Source organism: Gobius niger (genome assembly GCF_951799975.1).
Source record: "Gobius niger genome assembly, chromosome: 10".
Classification (NCBI taxonomy): domain Eukaryota; kingdom Metazoa; phylum Chordata; class Actinopteri; order Gobiiformes; family Gobiidae; genus Gobius; species Gobius niger.
Genome location: NC_136861.1, coordinates 23,903,849 through 23,928,008, shown reverse-complemented (window position 1 = coordinate 23,928,008; position 24,160 = coordinate 23,903,849). Strand labels below are relative to the sequence as shown.

General features: G+C 40.6%; 1 protein-coding gene across 1 annotated transcript; it reads right to left on the bottom strand.

The window, feature by feature from the left end:
- Window positions 1-5,012: 5,012 nt before the first annotated feature.
- cacng1b (calcium channel, voltage-dependent, gamma subunit 1b) lies at window positions 5,013-23,305 on the bottom strand. Its single transcript, XM_079565389.1, has 4 exons — window positions 22,935-23,305; window positions 11,831-11,905; window positions 7,755-7,892; window positions 5,013-6,457 (listed from the first exon to the last, which is right to left on the bottom strand). Exons 1-4 carry the CDS (start codon window positions 23,173-23,175, stop codon window positions 6,225-6,227), a joined length of 687 nt encoding a protein of 228 aa, XP_079421515.1. The 5' UTR covers window positions 23,176-23,305; the 3' UTR covers window positions 5,013-6,224.
- Between the last annotated feature and the right edge of the window lie 855 nt (window positions 23,306-24,160).

Sequence of the window (24,160 nt, the reverse complement as noted above, 5' to 3'; positions counted from 1 at the left end):
CTGTTATTAGTAGCAATCCTTAATCCTTATGATCACACTTGCATGTGTTGTTATGATGGGTTTTGTCGGAAATGCCATTATGCCAGTTCCATTACATTACATTGGCTGCAAAATAACATATGCCGGACCAAGATGGCGGCGTGGCGTCTGTATTGCGACAATGGAACGAAGCCACTAAGGACATTTCTCCTTTTTATTTCCATGGTTTCCCATTGACTTAACATGGTTGCACGGCAACAGCTTAAAATTGCTTACCTTCTTCGATGTCACTTGCCTGTCAGAGTCCAATAAGGAAGTGAAACAAAAATGACAACACTAAAGAAAACTGGGTACAATCTCTAACAAATTTTAATGTCATGCACTTTAATGATCAGCTCGACACAGAAAATGACCATTTTGCTGTGGATTATCAAAATAAAGGATTTGTAAAGGTTTGCGATATTTACTTCACACTCCCTAATTACACAGAACACCCGCCCATTCAATAAGGAATAGTACGTCCAGCAGGCCATCCTTGATAACATTAATAATGACAGCATACTTAATATAGCGTCCTCCATTTCTACTAATACTGGCCTCGGAGTTAATTCAGCTCATCCTGTAATGACAGTACACCTGACCTTTATCCGTCTGTATGCACCTTCTTATCTGGAGACTACTGTCGAAAGAGGAATGGATTTCTGATGTTGCGGAGCGATATATGTCATTGGAGGTGCAAAAGCTCCATGGCCCCTGTGTCTTTGTTCAATAAGTGCTGGAACCACCACCTACAAGTTTACGTAGCAAATGTAACAAACAAGTCTTTTCAATTATGTACATTAAGTATTTCATGCATTTCTTTGACTTTGTTTTCCATTGTCAAACCCATTGTGAAATGTTCCTTTTGGTCTGCGTGAATGAAATGCTTTAACTCTTTATTAGGTGGCAGGTTTGCCATGGATTTTGTGTCTTTGAACAAACTCAATTACAGGCAGCAAACGACTTGAAAGAAAAGAAATTATGAGACTTAATATAAAAGATCAGGCGAGAAGAGTGACGCACTTGTGGGTGTAGCAAACATTGAAGCGTCAAAGGAAATTAGAAGATGATTATAGTTGTGGGTGGACAACAAGCAGCAGAGGCAACTTTACCTTTAAATAGCCTATTACTAAATTTAAGACACTCATCAATGAACCTCACTGATGTGTTTGTCTTGTGAGTCTACGGTTACAAAATCCTCATGACGCATTTCACGACAAAATTACAAAAAAAACTATTTAGTCATTCGAAACATGATCCGCACCCATCGCCATAACTTCCTACTTCTTTTCTCCGTTGCCATGGTTATGATAAAAGCTTGAATAAGAAGCAGTATAGTACTGCGAGGAGAGAAAAACTGAAATTAAAATTGGAGGGGAAAAAATAAACTTTGGTTGCACTTTACTCCCACAACAGTCCATGGATGAGTCACTGGTCTGAGTGATGGAGATGAGGAGGAACTGCCAGCACCAAGCTAAAGCACAATTGGCCAATGAGCCGCGTGGGACTGCACCTTTATAACCTATTTTCTCCTTTTAGGGGATATTTTGGTAATCATTGCACATAGAGAGCATAAATTAAATATCCTTAACTGTCTTTTTGAGCTTTTAACCACATTGTTTCCCTATCAGACTCACACCTCAAATTATGTTTTGCTCAGATATGTTTGAGAAATCTCACATATTCACCTTTTTCCTTCCCACGAGCTCACAATGCTTGTCCTCCATCTGCTATTATGAGGTGATGCTGTTTTAAAAGTAGGATACAACTTCAATTGCCTGATCTTTTCAACACGTAAATGCTCTACTTGTTGTTTGTTGGTATATTGCTAAATGTATAGATAGACCTATATTTGAATATACAGTAGCTTTACTCTTTCATCTGCACCAGCAGAGGGAGAGTCCTGCACGTGCTTTGACAGCACAGAAAAGAGGGCTGAATCCTTTTCATATGTTTTGACATTAATTGTGTCACAATTGATAACATTGAACCCTTAACTACCTAATGAGCTACTTGTTTGAACATGAACTCTCCATTTGACCAACAGAATGTATAGCAATAGTCACCAACAAACATCAAGAATCATTTTCCCTTTGTTCTCCCATTCATTATTCGTTCCCTCTTCATGTGTTTTCGATTGAACCTCATAAAACATAATGGCTCTCTTTTCATCTATGTTTCCACCCAGGCCGACATGAGTAATGCTCTGGTGTTCTTCGCCATTATTTCTTGAGTGTGCATCTACAATTACTACCTGACCTTTTCTCCCTCCTCGACTTCCCATTGATTGTGAAAACAGTCTTGAATTAATAATTCACTAAACAGTAGGAGTTTTGACTGCTCGTGTCACCAGTGGCAATGCCACAAAAATACATTTTTGGTGCTTTTTTTTTTTAACACAACCCAAATTATTTTATTCATGCGTTGCGGTGCAGGGGTCTACAAACTTGTTTCATTTTGATAAGTATCCGAAGTGGACGGTCACAGACTCACAATAAACATGAATGCATCCAGATCATTTTTGTGATGTGATCCTTTCTGCCACCACTCATTTATTTAATTTATGATCATATATTTGAAAACTTACAGTAAAAGAATTCTACCTATGAAATGTTGGTATGATTGAGAGAGAGGGATGCAGAAAGTGGTCAGTGGGCTATTTGAACTAATAGTGTGGTCATTTGGACACCCTGATACATCTATTTTCGACTTTGCATTGTGGGAAATAGATGCTTTTTAGCTAATGTTATATTTTATAATGCTATTGAATGTTTTTGGTGAGCTAAATCTATGTGCTTTAAGTTTCAGTTGAAACCTATTCACACGCACATTGCCGTAACAATACCCCATTTCTTGCTCTTGCATTCTTTTGCTTAAACCTGTGGAGACGTTCGGTGCTCTCACCGGAGACAGTTGTGAAAATAACTCCATATAAGGCAACAGGAAGGACCTGATGACCTTGGCCCAAGCTCCACTCATCTTCTTGCTCTTTGTGAACGTCACAGTTCCTATAAATATGGGAGCGCAAAGATAAGCCGGTGCCATTTCCTGGGACTGCCCCGTTCGAGCACCATGTATATTGTTAGGGACTTAAGCGTTTAGATAAATCTGTGTTTAGAGATTGTAATTGGTATAGGAAATAAAATCTCCTTGACTAAAGCAAGTGAATTCTGGTGGTTTCTCCTCGGACCTCGGGATCAACGATTACTCTGGCGAGACCTTTTTGATACTTAACTGTGTTTAAATTGATCTTATGGAGTAAGATCTTATGTATATTTAGAATTTTAATATTTCCTGTGAAACTCGCCCACAGCATCCATGACAAATTTTACTGAACAATCTTATGAAAGTTACTCTTCATGGCTTTCCATCAGCATTTATGCTCTCAGGACTGGGCCCTTACCTTTGCCCGAGGCAGAAGTGCAGCAGTTTGAGGTCCGAGACACAGCTCCATCCTGTAACCCTCTTATTACACGTCTATCTCCTCTCCACAGTCACAGCAATCCAAGTCATTAGACGGCAGAGTGGCTGCTTGAGAGAGCACTGGAGCAGGCAGATAGACAGACTGAAGAGCAGGCATGAGGCAGGCGCACGGGCAGGAGTCAGGACTATGCCCACATTCAGCACACTTAACCTGAGTGGGCTGATAATGTGGGACAAATATTTACCTAGATTACCTGACGTGGTATGGAAGTTGTGAAATGATCTGAAAACTTCTGAAGGTTTTCTGCTGTGGCTAAAACCTAAGACACCTTCTCTGCATTTATCTGGGCTTGGGGCATTACATGAAGTGAGCTTGTTTTGAAAAATGAGAATAAAATAGTCTTATAGTCCTGAAATTATGGTACTATCAGAGTCAATCTGTTGTATGCTGGCCATGATGTAACTGTCTATGTTTCTATAACTATATATGATTTGTTGTATTTGTTGTGTTTGTATTTACTTCTGGTCCAAATAGCAAATACAACTAGGTCATAGGGAATAAAAGTGTGTGCGCCTGCATGAATTATTTGTGGGGCGTCATGCCTTAATTCACTGTGACACCCTCGTGTTTGGTCTCCAATGCATTTCCGATGGCTTTGTCTCTCAATTGAACCACATTTTCTGCTTGAAAGCCGTCAGTCCAGGGTGACTTTGTGTGAGCAATGACATGGGGAGTTCAATTTCACCTAGGCTTAGTGATACCTTCTGAATGTTCGTGTCTGTCTGTGCCATGTCTGTGCGCACAAAGACAATGCAAAATGTCACGTGATGTTGTTTATTTCAGTTGCTGAGGAAAGAAAACAGCAGACGTACTGTAATTTTCAGGGTCTCAAAACAATACTGTCTAAACAAGCTCCTCAATTTTGGGTAAATAAAAACAAAACAACAAAAGCATACAACAAAACTACTAAACATTCTATTGAATTCCGTACATAAGGGCATATAATATAAAGAGAATGTGTTCATATCCTACAAAATCTTGTGTTAAAGACACAATTGCAACCAGTAAAAAACTGTATAAAATCTGTATTCCAAAAATGAGTTCTCAGGTTATCTAACACATTTGACTGCTAAATAAAAAGCACAAGTACAACTATATTCAATTATATATATATTATAAAACTGGTACTCAGGGATTCGGCATTAAGAATTTACTGACTGTGCCTGTGAATTAGACAAATCCCATTATGTAGGTGAAAAGATTTGATCCATTACAGATTGTTCTTGTTAACGTTGCCTTGGACATGTTTGCCAATTTTCCCTGTTTCGAGCTGCTTAACTTTGAGGACCAAAAAAATGCTTTGTTTCCAGTCCAAGGGATGTTTCAGGATTTTTGACATAGGGGCCCATTTCCTAGCGATCCAGAGTGGGTGGGTAAAAACTCTTCCTCACCCTCCGCGGGCAGTCTCTTTTCCTCCAAGCTCGGGTCCTCTACCAGAGGCCTGGGAGCTTGAGGGTTCTGCGCAGTATCTTTGCTGCTCCTAGAACTGCACTTTTCTTGACCTAATATAAGTAATGAACAACACTCTGGATAACTAGGAAATGAGGCCCTATGTCAAAAATCCTGAAATATCCATTTAAATGAAAGCATTCCACAAATTAGTCCAAAGAAAGTTCCTATTACAAATTTTAAATAATCTTATCTGAGCTAGTTATAACATTCACTATGACATTGGCATGAACTATCGTCCAGGGGTCCAGTGGCCGTCATGCATAATATGATGGGTTGGAGCACTGACTGTTGAAGACTGAGCTAAAATCAATGTCCGATCCCAACCAGGGAGTGGGGCCAGTTTGGTCTCTCCAGACGATCAATGCCACACATTGATCTGCTGCGTCCCTGGGGAGCAGCAGGACAGTGGCATTACCGTGATTCACGTCTTCACTCTGCGCTGACTAGGCCTATCGAGAGCACTGTGTTTCTCTAGGCTTTAGCACAGGGGGGGTCGTAACTGCCTACATTTACAACCGTAAATTACCTTAAGTAGACACACTCTTACATTTACAGCTCTGCAAAGCATACGCTGCATGGGTAGAACTGTTCTATAAACACTATGCAATTAACTGCTAATTTATCACATTACGAGCAAACACAGCGGTATTTTCTTAAGAGCACATCCTATTACCAATTATACCATGAATATATTGTATATCTATGATCTGCTGTTCATTTGTAATATTCATTCCTTTTTTTTCTCACTTTGAAAACTTTGCAAGATCAATGTGAGCCAAGTTGATCAGCTTAATCAGTGTCTTGAGAATTAGATTTAAAAATCAATCCAACGATCCTGAGCCCTCACTGGAAGGGCCTTTCAACAGTTTGGCCCCATGGTCCTGAAGGGTCATCTGTCACAGCAAATGAACCCAAACAACCCACATCAGCACTTGTTCACAACGCTTTTAACTGAGATGGGACATTTTGCATATTTTCAGTTTAGGTCTACACTGCAGCAAATATTCATGTCTTCAGAACTTTCTTCCTTATTGTGGAAAAAAACAAGCAAACATGACATTATTGACTTATTGTTGATTCATCACAAAACATAATGTAACTTAAAGGGATAGAAAATGACACGGATGGCTTGTAACATAAGATCTGCACTTCTCTCTTACACACTTTGCTTCTAAACACGTCAATCGTTTGTCTCTGAACTCTATGGTTGTTAAAGGGTTGTGCATTCAAACTTTTTCTTTTCTTTATAAACTATTGTGCACGCGGCGTCTTAATCCAGCGTGTCGGGCTCAGCATCCATGCAGTTCTCCCAGGGGTTGCGGGGCATGTGCGGCATAGAAATGATCAGCAGGGCGGCGCCGCTGAGTATGAGGAGGGTGAATGCGGCACAGGCACAGGTGAAGGACCAGGAGTAGTAGTATTCGATCCAGATGGTCTCGTCACTGGCAATCATCCTCTTGACGGACTGGCGCATCACCTCCACTGAGATGATGATGCACAGGCCTGCAGAGAGAAAACCACAAGGCGAGGGGAGTCATGACGACGGTTTGAACCGGAAACACACTTCAAAGGGCTTTCCTCAAAACATGGGGTGACTTGAACAGGTTATTTATCCTCATTGATATGACATGATTTTTTTTTTGTGCTTGCTAAAAGTCATTTGGCGACAGACAGTAGTTTGCCTGCTCAAGCCCAAGTAGGAGAGTGAGCAAAGAAAGGATCGAGCCCGGGACCTTCTAACTGGGGGCTGTCACCCTAATTACTATATCGACTTATCGTTCAATAAATAACAAATAAACAATACATTTTTGGGCTTCATATTTATCGTCTGTACATTTATAAGCATCCCCGGCTATTTATTTTTTCTTTGTAAAACGTTAATGTCTAACTGAAGCAAATTTAATTACATTATATTTCATGTTTATTTATGTTTATGTTTGTTCACTTTTAGAACAAAGGTTTACATTTTTATGCCTGAGAGTTGACAGTATCGGGTATCGTTCGAGTCAATAATATTGTTTATCGCGATATTTTCTTACCTCAATATATTGGACTTTACATTTGTTGTGGTGACAGGCCTACTTCTAACCATTGTGTCGTTTCATTTCAAGCTATAAGTGTGCTTCAGTGACTCCTAAAACGTAGGAGTTGAGTGGCAGGTCTTAGCCCATGATTTACTTCATTAACATCATGTACCTTGAAAATGTAAATCCTAATTGCTGAGTGCCAGATGCTTTGCTTTTCTGCACTGTTATACTTTCAGGTGTCTGAGCGTCAGCTGAGGCCTGCCATTGCAAATTGCACTCACAGCATTGGTCTTTTAAGGCAAAACCACATCTGTACACTTTACAGTGGTGACTCATTTTAAAAGCTCTATAGCCTCTAGCTATTTTACAAAATACTCAAGTCTGCTAAATAATGCATAGGGCATGACTGTGATACACAAAAGCAGATTGAGAGATGTATATTGTTTTAACCAATAAACTCAAGAAAGTGTGTGTGGGGGGGAATGTCATCCAGAAAATAACATATCCCTTTGAACTTTTGTGAGGATATTTTGTTACATTCGAACCTTGCCGTGTTCAAATAAAAATGTTAAATAAAAATCAGAGCGGTCACAGCGATCACATTTGATTTACAGATCATAAATCATCTATCAGCCCTTGCCACCTACAAATGACAAGTGAGAAATCATCTTTGTCATGTGTTAAATAGGCTGCACAGGTACCATCCCACCAAGCATGACCCTCACAGTCACTTAGTTCAGCACTGAGAGCCCACGGTGCTGCGTGTGTTTGACCTGCAAAAGCAAAGAACATCCCAGCAGGCCTCAGCAGGTAGTCCCGACCCTTTCCAAACGAGAAGACCACGCAGAGCGTGCCCAGGATCATGAAGAAGAGGCTGAAGATTGCGATGGCCCCAGCAGAGATATTATACTCTGAAAAAAAGGAAAAGAGAAAAGAAGGTGGGCAACTGCAAGTGCGACAATGCAGTGTGCTATTGCAAATACAAACGTAATCATATCCAGAATGAAACTAAATAAGACTTCATTTGGATTCAGAAACACTTTTGAGATGGCGGATATAGGCCAATAGTCAAAGTCTTTGTTCAGACTGGAATCTGAACTTGTGATCATCTGAGTCTCAGAGCAAGTCTAAGTCAAAAAATATTATTCAGACATTAATATCACCTTGTAGAACCTTTTAGCTCCTTTGTCAAGGTCAAGGTCAAGGTCAAGTTTATTTCTATAGCACATTTACAACAACCACGGCTGCCCAAAGTGCTTCACAACACAAACAGATGATAAAAACTATGAATACAAATACAAACAAGGCATAATAACTTTACGTCAAAATCAATTAAACAAAAATACAATGGAGAAAGTTGAACATATTAAAAGGCCTGTGTAAAGAGGTGGGTTGTAAGGGAGGACTTAAAACTGCTTAGAGTCGGGGCCAAACGGATGCTGAGGGGCAGACCGTTCCACAGTCGGGGGGCAGCAGCAGAAAAAGCTCTGTCTCCTCTGGTTTTCATGTGCGTTTTGGGCACATTCAGAAGGAGCAGGTCAGCTGAGCGAAGTGCTCTGGACGGGGCGTGGACAGAGAGTAGCTCAGACAGATACAAAGGTGCCAAGCCATTTAAACATTTAAAAACAATTAAAAGAATCTTAAAATTGATTCTGTGACAGACAGGAAGCCAGTGCAGACGGGCGAGCACAGGTGTAATGTGCTCACGTCGCCTGGTGCCGGTCAGCAAGCGGGCCGCTGCGTTTTGGACCATTTGTAGCCTCGTAATGGACGCTTTGTCCAAACCACAGTATAAAGCATTACAGTAGTCTAGACGAGTGGTAATGAGCGCATGTACTGCTTTTTCAAGTTCGTTTAGAGGAATGTAGGATTTAACTTTACTTAAGAGGCGCATCTGAAAAAAGCTAGTTTGGATAACTGAACTAATTTGCTTGTGTAGTTTAAAAGAGCTGTCCAACATGGCGCCAAGATTCCTCACACATGGACGAACATAAGGAGCAAGTGGGCCAAGCAGAGCAATATCTGCAGCGTTAAAATTACCAAATAACGCCATCTCAGTTTTCTTTTCATTAAGATTTAAGAAATTTTGTGCCATCCAATGTTTTATGTCTTGCAGACAATTTGACACGGTTTGGAGCGAGGTTGATTTTAGAGGCAGATAAACTTTAATATCATCTGCAAAGCAATGAAAAGAAAGTTTGTGTTTTTCAAAAATCAAACCAAGTGGCAACATATACAAAGAAAAGAGGAGGGGCCCCAGGATAGAGCCGTGTGGAACCCCACTGGAAAGTGGGGCTGAGCTCGAAGAGTGAGACCCGAGATGAACAAAATGTCAAAAATACCGGAATTGCTCCTAATGATTAAGAGCTTCTCAACACCAACATCAATATCAACATCAACATCAACATCAATATGCAACTGTGTTTTTGCAATGTGTCTTCAAAATAAAGCATTTGGGGAGGACCAAACGTTTGGCCAGTTGTAATCACAGTGAAGCAGTAACACCTCCATGGAGACATGCTGGCGATGTCCCACTCGCCTATAGGGACAATGCAATACTCGCTCTGCAAGGAGGGAATGTGGCGATGTACTGTCAGTGCCACTGCATCATAACCATAAACATATTGTATTATTAGTAGACCATCATTCCACACTCCTCCCCATTTACATGATAAACAACAGTCGAGAGAGGATCCAGGATGGCAGCTCAACCTCCTCCTGCAGAGCATGTTAACCAAATGAAAAATATCAAACTATAAAACTTCCACAGAACAAAAAATGTTGTGGTTAAAAACATGATATCCCCTTGCAAACAATAATGTTCTTTCCAGCCAGGTTTTTCAGTTGTTTTTGACTCGTGCAACATTTCTTCCATAAGATTCCATTTTAGAGCAAGGTTTCTGGAGACCTCCCTGGCCACCAGGGGGTGGTATTGCAGCAATGTCAGCCCCTCGCTGACCAAAGAGAAGTGTTTACCTCGCCCATTGCTTACCACAAGGACCAAGTTTTGTCCTTGTCGTGTTGCCGTACAAGCGGCGAATTGAAGTTATGATTCAGATTCACAGCGCTTATTTAAACTTTCAACTTTGAACACCTAAGGTTTTCATGTGTAAGTGTTTTTTAACTGAAGTAATAATTTGACATTTGAACATTTAAATGCGACAGCTTGTTTTTTAATTCTTGTAACTGGGTGAAATGTTATAGCCCAAGTTCAACAAAACCAAATGTGTATTTTCGGGTGTCTCTTTCAATAGAATAGTGGAGAACGGGGCTATTTGTCACATGCTTTTTTCTAGAGTTTGCTGCTCATCAACAGAAAACCCCATAAGAGTCAGACCTACATTAAATGAAAGCTTGAACCCTTGACTTGAAGTAGACCTCACTCTCTTTTTTCTATCATATTGCAATAAATAGTTATCAACCATTTTGGTTGGTTGTCACTATTGTTTTGGATGTTATCTTGAAATTTGATAAACCTTTGTAACGTTTTTGCTTTTTGAGATAAAGGGACAAAATATGCTTTAAAACACACTCATTTGAACTAACTGTTGATTTTTTTGCAAAATGCTCTATGAGGTGCAAAATGTACAAATTCACTAAAATGACCCAAACAAACAGCCTCTATAAAAGCTAATGGTAAAATAAAGTGAGCAGAAAAACATATTAGAAAAGAAAACAACGTCCCACCATTTATACCTCATGTGACAAATGACCACTTTACCAACAATGTAACAAACGGCTTCAGCATGCTAGCTCTAAAATAACTCAAATCGAAGCTAACAAATGTCTTTGAGATCAGTGTCTTTTGTTTAAGGCATTTACTACAGGAAAGCTCTCATTACAGAAACAACCCAAACATTAAAGTTCGGGAAAAGGCATAAAAACAATTCAAATGTGCCCTGTCCTCATGTCTTGTCCAAATGAGAAAATTATTATTGGAAGAGAAGATGAACACCAACACACTTTTTATATATCAGCACCAGCGTACGGCGCCCTCTAGTGAGGCTATAAAAAGCAATGTGACAAATTACCCCGTGTGACAAATAGCCCCCGTCTCCCCTACAGTACATAATGAAAGTGTACAAAACGAGAATCTTGGAACAAATTAAAATGGCTCCTGCAAAAAGTATCGTACTCTGGGGAGAGATAGAGCGAGACAAAGTATCGAGACTGCAGCGAGTGGGAAGTGGCATATGGGGGGGGGGCGGCTGTAGCGTTTACAGATAATTGTTTTGATATTACACACAGGCGAGTTATGACATAGATAATTAGGCCTTAGATTAGCCTCACTTAACAAACAACCGCCATTTATCCAGGCTGGCAATAATGCTGCCAGCTCACATCAACAACGCCCAGTGTCTGCCCACCTCCATGTAGTTGAGTTTATAAAGAGGATCTGGCTCTGACGTTTGCTGCTCAGACGCTCAAGCTGCGAATTAAATGATCCCGTGTTCATTTAATTTCAGAGCAGAGATGGAAGGATAAGGCCGGGTGTAAAATAAGCTCACGCACAGCGATGGTATGAACACTGCCCTGGTTCCTTTTTGCTTCATTGATTTCTTAGACTTCTTTGAATTTGCAGCATTACTTTTCCTCACTGTGGATTACATGAGTATAATCACTTCAGTTTTTCATTTCTCATTTAAGGCCTTTGATAGTTTTCTGCTGATAGTGAAGGTCACAGGGTCTAAGAATAAACCCATGTACAGGAATGTGCAATAGACTTAACAGCAGTGTCTTTGCCGCTGAATTAAAATGGCTGCTTTATCTCCTTATCGCAGACAGACAGGTCTTCCAACTGGCTCCGAAGGGAAATGGGGGCTTAATGAGAATCTGAGATGGCACCCACCTTTCTGCGTCTTCACTTCAAAAACCTCAGCCTCTTCCCCCGATGTGAAGTGCTTGAAGTAGGAGCAGTTTTTTGCTGCAGAGTTGGACAAAGACAACAAACAAACAACAACAACAACAAAAAGAGAGAGAGAGGGGGAAATAGACTGAGGTGAATGCGTAAGTTGTTTATCACAGACATCTACGAGGCAGTTTATCCACAAAAGAGTTTCCAAAAAAACAATTCATATTATTGACAAAGGTTTTGCATTGAAGACCATCTGCTGGTAGCCTTCAGGTGATTAGAGAACAACCTGTTAAATTATTCTTATGGTTTTAAAGCAGTACTAAGTAACTCATGCCCCTAGAGGCCATAGGCGCCACTGCAGGTGTCGTAGCATGTTACGTTTTTTTACTCATTAATTGTCCGTGAGAGTAAATACTACGCTGACAGAAAAGACAAAGGGTGAGAGGGATATTGTACAGCCAATTACACAATGGAGATAATTTTTTTCACTCAAACTTGGCTGTAAATACTGTTTAAGTGGTGCTAGCCCACAGTTAGCTTTGCCCGTTAGCCGGTTAGCTTCTTCTTCGTGATTCCATTAGTGTGTGTTGTGCCTCCGGGTCGGAGCAGGGAGAGTTGCAATTGTGGTTTTCTGGCCAGAGACACCAAGGGGAGATGAGAGACCCCCCAATCATCCCATTAACACTTGTATTATCCCAAGAGGGACTACGAAAAGTATATATTAAGGTAAACAAGTTACTTAGTACTGCATGAACCTCTTAACCCCCGCCTTAACCAAGTGCATTACACAAATCTAGAAGTTTACAGCCTGTAGGCCAGTGTAAGGCCTCATTTGAAAGCTGACCTACAAAACTCATCAAAACTGATCTTTTTCGTCGCGTTGTTGCTGTGTTTTTTTACATTGCTTTTTTGTTGTGTTCTTGTCACATTTTTGCCACATTTCCATCGCTTTTTGTCATATTTTTGTGCCACATTTTTGTCATTTTTTCATTGCTTTTTCGGTCATGTTTTTGTCACTCCTTTCACACTTTTTTCAAGAAGCTTTTAGATTTGGGTAAAGTCAAACTGGAGAAAATGTGCTCGTTCAGGCTTGGGGTTGAGTGGTTAAACTTGAAGGTGGTCACATTCTATCTGAAAAGGAGGGAAAATTAAATGAAAACTGCAACAAATAAGAAATCACTTCCTAAATGATTGGGACTTGGACACAGACTTGCAAATCGGTGACGTGAACTTAATAAACTTGATTCTATTCGGACTTGAATTTAGACTTGGACTTAAAAAATCGTAATGAGATTATACGTATATTCCCGTGAAGAGCACACTCAGATATCGTGGTCAGCTTTACTTGGAAAATGTGCCTACTGTACATGTTTTGGGATTGGGGGATGTGCTCAGTCAGTGTGGACAAACGGAGAACGTGCAACTCTCTTGTTACATTTTCAAATTAATGACACATTCTATTAGGGCTGGAAAATCGCAAATGTTTCTCTCAAGTAATGAAGAGTCAACATATTAAAAATGTGTGGTTCACTGATAACTAAAAATTTGAAGGAAAAATTATATTAAAAAGCATTTTTTTTATTTTGTAGATATTTCTTTTTTAAATTTTGGACCAAAAAAAAGCAAGCAAAAAAGCAAGCAAACAAAAACACACTGAGATCTGAAAGCATGTGTCTCTTGTGTCTTTCATACTCATGGGACTTCACCACCTGTAAATCTGCTGCTTTCATTTTGCTGTCAGCTGCCTGTTTACTTCCCCCGAACCGTTTCGCACCTTCTGCTATAGCAATAATAGCCTTGCAAGTGTTTCTGTTCCCAAATGTCAGTCCTTTGACCGCAATCTCCAGCATCATAGAGAACCATTGCCCACTGCAGTCATTTCCGGAGCATCCATCCATCCATCCATTTGTGGTAACTGCTACGAGAAGTATTGGAGGAGGACGTGAAGGCCAAGCAAGAGTCCCCTCTTTTCCACCAGTATTTTCAGGTTGAGATTAAACCCATAAAGCAGACAGGTGCACTCAGTGTCCACGCAGGGACAGTCAGTGTTGATGCAGAGAGAGAGAGAGAGAGAGAGAGAGAGAGAGAGAGAGAGAGAGGGAGAGTTTGTTTGGATGGATGAGAAGGAATAACTAAAGAGGTAACCTAGCAACAGGCTGTTAGAGGTCCTGACTGGTCACGTGTGTTTACCCACGGAAAAGGCATGGGAGCGGCAGCGTGTGAAAATTACAAACGAAGAAAAAAGCTTATCCAGAAAAAGTTGTTTGACTGTATGAACTGTTACCTTTAAGTGTGCAACAAAAAAACAAGTAAAACACAGTAAACAATTAAAAACTGCCTATGATACTCAAACCAGGACAAAATAATCCAGGTGTGAGCCCAATAGGTAGCATTCACGATTTAGAATGTGATGATGTCATAATGTCAGATGGAGGGCAGGCCAAAACAACTCTATGGGAGAAATGCAGTTTTTGTAAGAAATCTCCAAAACGAAAATTGACAAATGTTTTTCCTCATCAATATTTGATCGTGATTGGATTCACAAACCTGTGATATTATTTTTATGTCTGAAAGTCCTTTCTATTGGACAACATCACTCATCGCTCATGTCTTCACATGTTGTCATCACTTATTGACATTTTTCTGAGAAAATAATTGGACAATAGTTCATATGTGCTGACAGAGAAGACAATGAACTTTGTGACACTTTTTGTTTCATGTGGATTCCTCCAGTAATGACTGAGATATGAGCCAAAAAACAAAGACACAAAAATATGCATTTTGTCTGTTACTGCGGTTACCATAGTTACCGTCATGGAATTTTCAGTTGCCCTCCACCTCAATTTTAAGCTATTCACCTTATTCCGGAGGCTCGCGTGGGCGCCGCCATGAATTATGCCCGCCCCTTTTCTCCTATGTGTTAACATGGGGCTGGAGAAGTCCACATAAAATCAGTCACTACACGAAAACAAAGCCGTTTTTCGGCCGTGCAGAGAAACGGTGCAGTGTTGACATGTTAGTGCAAATGAACATCGGACATTTTACACAAATCAATCGACTAAACATCAGATTTGAGCGGAGAATATTTTCCCTCGTTTTCCGTTAAAATGAACGGGCTTCGCGCTCGACCGGAAGTGTCTGGACAACGGAAGTGCCGAGACAACGCAAAAAGTGGCAAAAGTGGGCGGGGCAGAATAAGGTGAATAGGCTCTTGGAAATGTTGTGATGTCATGTGATCGCAACCTATACCCAGAGGATGTCATTCCAACATGATTCCAGAAAAAAATAAAAGAATAAAGGGTTAACAAACCCTACTTTAGTGTACAACGGACAATAGTACATTATTCAAGTAAAAGTTTCCTTGTCAGCATAATATATACTTTTCTTAAACCCCCAAAAATCTGAATTATTTTTCCTCACATGTTTTAAAGCAACTGAAGAAAAAGCCTAAAAGTGCGAGACGACTTGATACTGTTAACGCATTACGGAATAGAAAGTAGATTGTTACTGTCAGTAAGACACAACATCTGTTTTTGTGGCTAACACAGAACAAACTGCTTCAGCTCTTCTGCAACCTCACTCACCGTGTCAGCACAGTTTCAAAGATATCTTATACCTATTTTTAATTCAAAGAGCAGCCAGCATTGCACCCAGGAACCAAGTTATGGGTCAAAGTCAAACAACAGCAGTGTCCTCAGAAAAAAAAAAAATAGGACAGAGGAGCAACTTCACGTGACTGTGGACAAATACAAAGGTGATGATTCCTAAACTTTCTCCACAATCATCCTCTGTCAAATCAGTTTGTTGACATAACGTTTAGTATCAACAACTGAGATGGTCTCAAAATGGTCTGACATGCTGGCACCAAATAGAAATGCAACAAACCAAAACAAGGGTATGTTTTCCCGAGTTAAACGCAGTGATTGTTTTAACAGCACTCAAGCTTTCATGTGTCTGGGCTAATTTCAAAGGTTGTTGGGTTCGATGCATTGGTGCCGTCATTACGCGAGCCCCTCACATATGCACTCTAACCACAAGCATGGAAATAAGGTGTGTTCTGCTCTCAGCTCCCTCAGTGTTTGGAGAGAAAAAAAATGCAAATGTGTGTTATTAAGTCCAATCACCGCTGCCTGCCTGGGTATAATGTTCATCAAGAGGTAATCTGTACAACACACGGCGAATCGACCTGGGGAGCTTTAGAGCACCGCTGTGCCGCGCTCCTGTGTTTAGTACGCAAACCTACGGCACATATTAAACTGGGAGCTACGTACAGAGGTGTGCCTGTGAGAGACGAGAGAGAGTAGGAGTGAACATGGTGTAAGACGTGCAGCAAATTTAGCTGGTCTTTGCATATTGCATCACAATTTGTAGTACTTGCTGGTTCACTTTTCATGTGCAAACGCTGCGCCTCTCTGTTACAGGTTTGATCCAAAGTCAATATTCAGATTTTACAATATCAGGTTTGGTTATTGTCAAACAAATACAAACAGATTGTGACAGTTCAAAGTAGATAAAATCAGCAGTGTTGGTCATCCTATTTATCAATGCATCAATGTTTATTTTCAGTGTAGTTGTGGTTATTCTGAGAGCAAGTGGTCCGTTAAATTAGCCTATCTCTGCTTCAATGATTTTACGCCTGAATGAAAAAAAGAAAGAAAAGAAAGGTGAACATCTACACATTGTAGTTGACAACACTTAGAAGTTCTAATTGGCTGTAGCAGAAGAGAAGATTGTTCTTTTTATTGTACACCAACAACTTGTGAACACTATATCATCCAGGGGGAGGACATTGAGGCGGTGGACATTTTCAAGTACCTGGGTGTTCACCTCAACAATAAACTGGACTGGTCCCACAACACCAACTCCCTGTACAAGAAGGGCCAAAGTGGCCTCCACCTTCTGAGGAGACTGAGGTCCTTCGGAGTGAGCAGGCCTCTGCTCAGGACTTTTTATGACTCTGTGGTCGCCTCTGCTCTCCACTACGCTGCCGTGTGCTGGGCCCCGGGCAGCACAGAGCGGGACAAGAACAGACTGAACAAGCTAGTCAGGAGGGCCAGCTCCGTCCTGGGCTGCCCCCTGGACTCTGTGGAGGAGGTGAGGGACAGGAGGGTGTTAGCCAAGCTCACCTCCATCATGGACAACACCTCCCACCCACTGCACGGGACTGTAGAAGAGCTGAGCAGCTCTCTCAGTGGCAGACTGAGACACCCTCAGTGCAGGACGGAGCGCTACCGCAAAGCCTTCATCCCCACTGCTGTCAGACTGTACAATAAGACTGTGAAGTAACGCCGACTGTAACAAGTGAATTTCTCCTTTGTGAGATCAATAAAGGTTTATCTTATCTTATCTTAACTTATCCAATAATTTAAATGGAAACAGTTATTTCATGTGGTGCTATAATAATTGTCTGGTAATGAAAGTTAACCGCATACTGTAAATATGCTTGTGCAACCATAATGTATGCATATAATGTACTGCATGTCTGTGATAATGTCAAATGAGTCACAGATTATTAAAAAGGTGCCAATGCTGAATCCTTACCACAACCTGGATATATTACAGCTGAAGCTGCTCGGGTCTCGTGTGGGTGGAGCTTATTCCTGATGGTTAGGATGAGAGGCTGGGATGGACACTTAATCTTGTATTGCAGACAAGAGTTCTTGAACTGTCATCTGTACTTGGTAGTTTTAGTGTTATGGATCATTTACCGCTCATCCAAAAAGCTTCGTCAGCTACTGATGATGCTGTGTGACCGATCCGGAGAGGTTTGACATGTAACATTTACTGCCCAACTTAGATAAGAACAAAAACAACAAACACAAAATTTATTGTTTAGTGAGTTTAAGTTTCAACAACTCTTACCCAAAAAGGATCATTAGTTACTGACAAAGCATCTTGGAAGAGAGGCGAAAAAGCACATATCATGCTTAAAGCAGAGGTAATTAACTCATGCCCCTAGAGGCCATAAACACACTGCAGGTGTCGTAGCATGTTGCGTTTTTTTACTCATTTATTGTCCGTGAGAGTACATACTACGCTGACAGAAAAGACAAAGGGAGAGAGGGATATTGTACATCCAGTTACACAATGGATATCATTTTTTTTACTCAAACTTGGCTGTAAACACTGTTTAAGTGGTGCTAGCCCGCAGCTAGCTTTGCCTGTTAGCCTGTAAGCCTCTTCTTCCTGATTCTATTAGTGTGTTTTGGTGGCTTCGACTAGAGGCAGTAACGTTGCAATTGGGGTTTTCTGGCCAGAGACACCAGGGGAGATGAAAGACCCCCCAATCATCCCATTAACAGTGCCAGAGGGACTACAACAAGGATTTATTAAGGTAAACAAGTTACTTATTTTTTCTTTAAAAACCTTTGTCTATGATAGAAAGTATAATTTTAAAAACTGAAATGTAAGCCAGGTTGTTTTAGACCTTTTGTATTTGTCATCCCACATACAAGAGGCTTCCACTTTACCGAGGAAAAGAAGCAGTCCTTTTGACAGTCACAGGCTGAATAGAGCCGCGAGTGCTCGGCTAAACACCTCTGGCAGCACTTGTGGGAAGAAAGTCATACCTTTCCCTTTCAGTTCATGTGTTAAGGTGCGTTGGAGAGACAGTTTGAGCTGAGCTGAGACAAGACAGCGTTTTACTGCCGCTGTCAAACTGTCTGGTACTGCAACATTCATTTATACACTTGGGACAAGTCTACTGAAACACACTGTATTATTCTGTACACTGTAGTATTCACTGGACTGTCAAACCTCCCGTCTTTTCACGTTCTGAACCGGGCATCATCCTTACTAATCAGAAATATCATAATGACCACTGACGGGTGAGTAAAGCATCCTTGCACCGTGGGCTTATGTGCCTTTAAAGATGAAGTTTCAGAAGCAGGAAGTGTGTCAGAAAAGAACTGAATTATAATAGATACAGACGGCACCGCACCATAGAAGGGGGCGTGGCTTCGCCGAGGGGGAAAACAAAATCCATTGTGAAAACACAATTTTCCACTCTTTTTGTCCATTTTCTTATTTATCACACATAAATAAAGTCCAGTCTAAATCGGGTCCATATGGATATTTTTTCACAGCAGATTGTTCAGTAAAAGCGACACTAACACCTGACACTAACATAAAGCATCATGTTAGCATTCTCTGTTATTTATGTAGTTATGGGCTGGAGAATGTTAAGATTTTTCTCTTCTTTGTTTTCCCCTTAACTGTTTCAAACATGACCATATATGGGCAATTCCAGAGATGCCGTCTGTATCTTTAGAGTTCGGTATGGATTGCTATTAATTGAAAGTAACCATAGAAATCACCATGTTAGATGAAACCATATGGATGAGGTGGAACGAGTAAACATTGATACATAGAGATAGATACAGTACATTTGCAAAAAAGAAAAAAAGCGATTGGAAGAGTAGAGAGTACAGGCAATGGTAAATGCATCTATGGTTTTATGTGAATGAAACTTGAGCATTTTTACAATTTAAAATCTACACGAGTATGTTATATGTATGTAATGCACCAGGAATCCTATAAATCTATCTGCGATCTGTTGTTGGGTGTTACTAATCACTAAAGTCAGAACAAAATAACAAAAACTGGCCTTTTTTGTTATAAGAACAGCCAGCTGAAGGACAGCTTAATCACAAAGCTGAATCACAAACCTCCGCCCCCCTCTTGGACACTGATTTGTAGATTTTTGATATTGCATTATTTACTGTTTGGCTCATGGTTTTGAGGGTAGTACATGTTTTGTATGTAAAGCCGCCAAGGACACCTCACATGTTCTCCTGCTCCTTCTCTTCAGTCCCCGGAGTGTCCAAGGTGTAACTGTTAACTCCTGAGCTCGAGCAGAAAGCCACACTTCATTAAGGCCTGTACTGATCTTGAAGCAGCCCGAGGCCAAGTCAATGATAGAGTCTGAATCAAAATGGGAGAGTTAGGTTGCCGGGCACGCATCCCCCTACGCGCACAAACACACACACACATACACACACATACATACACACACCGGCAGACCTACACACCAGCCATAGGCCAGGGAGAAGAGAGCTACAGGCAGACGCTGTTCAGACCGGAGGTAATTAAAGCTACAAGGCCATTCTAGGCATTTTTGTGTTGTGTAGAATATTCCCATGGTAAATAATACTGGTTCAAAAAGAAAAAAACAATCTAAAGAAGGCTCTGCAGAAACCTTATCGACCGAATAAATATATCTTGGACATTGAGTGTTTTGCGCTTTTTTGAATTTTGAAGATTTTCCTCAACATCTGTACCTCTGATATAACTTTTGGTGAGCGTTGCCTTTCTTTTTTCAAATAATAAAGAGAAACATAAAGGACTTAAGGGAATCTAATGTGTATGGTGCTTGATTCATATGGCACAAAGCGCTTCACAGGGGCACACAGCCGTTCAGCACTCACACTTTCTTGTTGTTTTATTACTGCGTTATTGATTTGCTAGCATGCTGAAAAGGGAAAAAAAAGGAAAGATAATATCCTCGCAAAGATAATTTTTTTTTTTTTTTAAATAGTTGAGCATGAGCATTTGTAAGCCACAATTATGCATGATATCTCCACTTTAAGATTTATGTAATTCATTCATGGTCTGTATAATATAATGATAATGATCTTATTCAGAATGGACCACAGTTACAAGCATTCAATGTTATGCACCAGGGGTGTCCAAACTTTTCCATTGAGGACCGCATTTTGAAGTTTGTACGTCATTGAGAGCCACAAACGGGTAGACAACACGGTGAAAACTGGATGCATTTCATGAAGATTTTAACTGTGTCTCACACCTTCATTTAGACTTGGAAACTTAATGCTCCTATAAAAAAAAACATTGAGGCTATAATTGTGTAGAACGATTACATTTGCAGTAAAAACTACCACCTCTAGTGAGATGTGCAAAAAATTGCAACCAAAAATTGGTCTGAGGGCCACATTAGGTCCCCCGCACTTTGGGCACCACTGTCATACACTGTCAACGAGGCTGTCACCTTATGCACAGTGTTTATAACAATTATAAAATATAAACAATTATAAAATAATTGTTTATATTTTATTATTTATACATATTTCGGATACTCATTTTGAGTAACTTTAGTCTGTATTCTTTCATTTGAGGGTACTGAGTTACAATAAGAAAGGAAAGATCAAAGCCACTAGAGAAAAGTCTAGCTCTATGTCATTCTGGACAGTGGGCATTTGCAAAGTGCTTGTTTTGCATTCCTAATTAGTGGTAAATAAGTGTGTAACAGGCAGGTGTAGCTTACTTGTTTTTATTTCTTAATCATATAAGTTGCTTTTATGCACGAAGATAATGCAAGTATTCAGAGTGTTGGACAAAATATAATTTCTGTGTGTTCTCCCTAACACTGCTTATAGCATGTCTGGAAATGACCCAACCAAATCACCAACTGTGCCAGTACCCGGGGATTCGTGCAGGAGAGATGTGTTTGCTCCAAAATGTGTGAACTTGCTCAACTGTCACTCACTAGTTTGCCATAGGTCTATTGATCCGAGCAAAGTGTTTTTTCTGCTTACATTTATTTAAATACAGGTAATGGCCTATAAATAATGTAAACATTTCGCGATGTTTTTCATGTTACAGTTTATATCAGGTGCAGAAGTTCTGTCTTTGCTTTGTGGTTTGATCAAAGGCGAAGTCAGTTTGCCGTGACACTGAAGCTTACATCACTCGAGTGGGGCAAACCCAGCTCTGACAGCTGTTGTAACACGAACTTTAGAGATGTGAGAGTTGCACAGTCTCTGAGCTGCTCTGATCTTTCATTTCTTTGGCCAAACACAACAGATCGAGATCAACAGTGCTGCACGGAGCATAGCGCTTTACTCATGAAGGCAGTATAATTGGCATGGTGCGTTCTTTGCCCTTTTAAATATAATGACGGTCCACTTGTCCATTTGTGCGCTTATGCCAACATACTGTATGTGCTGCTGGCATGTGCCTCTGTGTGAGCAGAGGAAGGCAGATGGAGGACAACAGACAGATGATGGTAAGGACACCCGCCAATGTTGTCGCTATGAGCCGACACTTCTGAGGAGCCCAATTCATTGTTTTTTTTTCTTTGGAAATATTGCAATCACACTTATGTTTGACGCCACACAGCAAAACATCCCTGGTTATAAGCTGCTCCACAGCAAAACATGAATATAAGTTAAAATGACAGGAATTAAGAATATTTGACCTTTGCTTTAAAATCTGCCAATGGAATAAGTCTTTTTGTATTTAGAAGAAGAAAAAACAAAGCACAAAGTAAAATGAGATTGATGATGGAATTTCTTATTTTCAGTGAGGACAAAAAAGATTGATTCAAATCAAATACTCTTGTTTGAAGAAGATCGCATCATGTGCCTTATGCTCAGCTATGGTAGTCACACATTTACATCATTTTCATTTTAAACATAACAATCGACTATGTATGCTGTAACATCACAAGCAAACTCTCTGCTACATCCAGAAGTGTGTTATGTGTTTAATCCAAATGTCAAACCTGTAGTCAAAGCAATAACAGGGGACAAGCAGGTGATATCCCGAGCCCACAGTCAGGTCATAGGAAAGACAAGCCCCACAGTAAGGACGTGCATTTTGAGGTATCTTTCACAAATAATAATCCCAAATAGCATATTAACTCAGATTGCAATATATCTGTATATTCTTTCATAGCAGACTCATTTCTTAATTTGTTTTACTTCCATCTTGCAGACATTATTCATTAATAATTAATTCTTCCACTCTCCATCAAATCCTGGGATGGCATTCAGGGCCGTGTTTTGGCTCTATGGACATGTTCACAAAGCCAAAATATGTTAATCTTTTGGATCTTGGAAAAGTTGTTCACAGCTTACAGGAAATGAAAGAAGGCCCTAATTTGTATTTCAGTCGCCTCAGTTGCCTGACGTTAAAGCCGTTTGTGTTTTGTACCCTTCCTGGTTTATAATTGTAAACATCTGCACAAAAACAAAGTGGAAATATGATCTTGTAGTGATCTCAAATAGTCACTGCTTTACAACTTACAGTGAAAAAGTTCCAACCCCTGTTGAGAGTAATGAAAGAAGAGCTTCCATACCTCCAGGTAAGCTGATGGGGCCACAGCCTTTGCCCTGTGGGTCCTCTCGTACGATGTAGATACTCTTCTTGCAGAGCCTCCAGAGGCCGAAGTGCGCTGCCTCACAGGTTGCATTGAGCTTCTCCACACGAGGGCTGAGCACGGCCCAGTGGTCTGTCACCACCGCCGCCAGCATGGACGACATGCCCACTACAATCACCACCGACGTGATCTTCACCTTGGTGGCCTGCTCCTCAAACATGTCCGCTGCTGTGGGGTCAGCTGAGGTCGCTGGACTGCAGAGGGGCGCTTCAGCTTGGAGGTGGCTTCACCGAGTGTCCCTGTGTGCGTCCTGTCCACCGCTCACTCTTTCTTCTTCTCCGCCTTGTGCCTATTGCTCCGTAAAAAGGGGCCAGATAACATTGGCCTAGTTTTCTCCTCCTCTCCCTCCTGAGTTGCCCTTGTAGAGCTGAAGCCATTTTGTGCTTACATGAAGATACTCTAAAGTGTTATATGCTTAACTGAAGCTTCTTATGAAATGCTTTTTTTCATTTTTGACTTCAGTATGAACGGCAGAGTTGTACAACAGGTGTAATGTATTTGTGCACATGTATACATAACTGGAACCCTTACGCCTGGGACAATTTAACTGTGAGGCTTACGGTTTAATTTTCCCAGGCTGGGGACCAGCACAAGATATTATCAGATATTAGACTGCACTAAAGCATACTATGTTTTGATAAGCAGCTTCCAGTAACTTGCCATTCAATTTGCCCAATACCGATCTACCCATTTCTTGAATATTCTGTGTCAAATTCCTATTGGTTCTAACGTGCTGGCAGCACATTTGTCTCCGTGCCAGAGGACTCCTGAGAGGATTTCCTTTATTAGATGTCGCCTCTGAATGAGCTGGTCTACTTACTCCACCAATCAGCTCCTATGATTTGAGAAACAGGTCCCACCTGATGCCAGCTGCTGATCCACATTTTGGAAGATTGAAAAGGCTTTGAGATTTTGAGACTTTGAAATAGGTTTATCATTCAAAGATTTGCTCATTCAAAGACAAAACTTCCTTGAATGTTTATCACAAAACTAAGATTTTAAGTGTAACGATGTGTCCATTTGAGTCTTAGTGACAGAAATAAGGAGATGTATCTCGAAGTCAGAATGAAAATTTCACCCGAAAATACCCCAGTAAATGATGAAGCTTTTTATAAACCGCCCTGCCCCACTTGAGACGGGACTGT

Excerpts from the sequence above, each read along its gene's own strand:
- cacng1b (XM_079565389.1), bottom strand. The coding sequence starts at position 23,175 with ATGTTTGAGGAGCAGGCCACCAAGGTGAAGATCACGTCGGTGGTGATT. Across the intron at positions 11,906-22,934 it reads CCCCATCAGCTTACCTGGAG|CAAAAAACTGCTCCTACTTC; the intron begins GTATGGAAGCTC and ends CCAACTCTGCAG. Across the intron at positions 7,893-11,830 it reads TGAAGTGAAGACGCAGAAAG|AGTATAATATCTCTGCTGGG; the intron begins GTGGGTGCCATC and ends CCTTTTTTTCAG.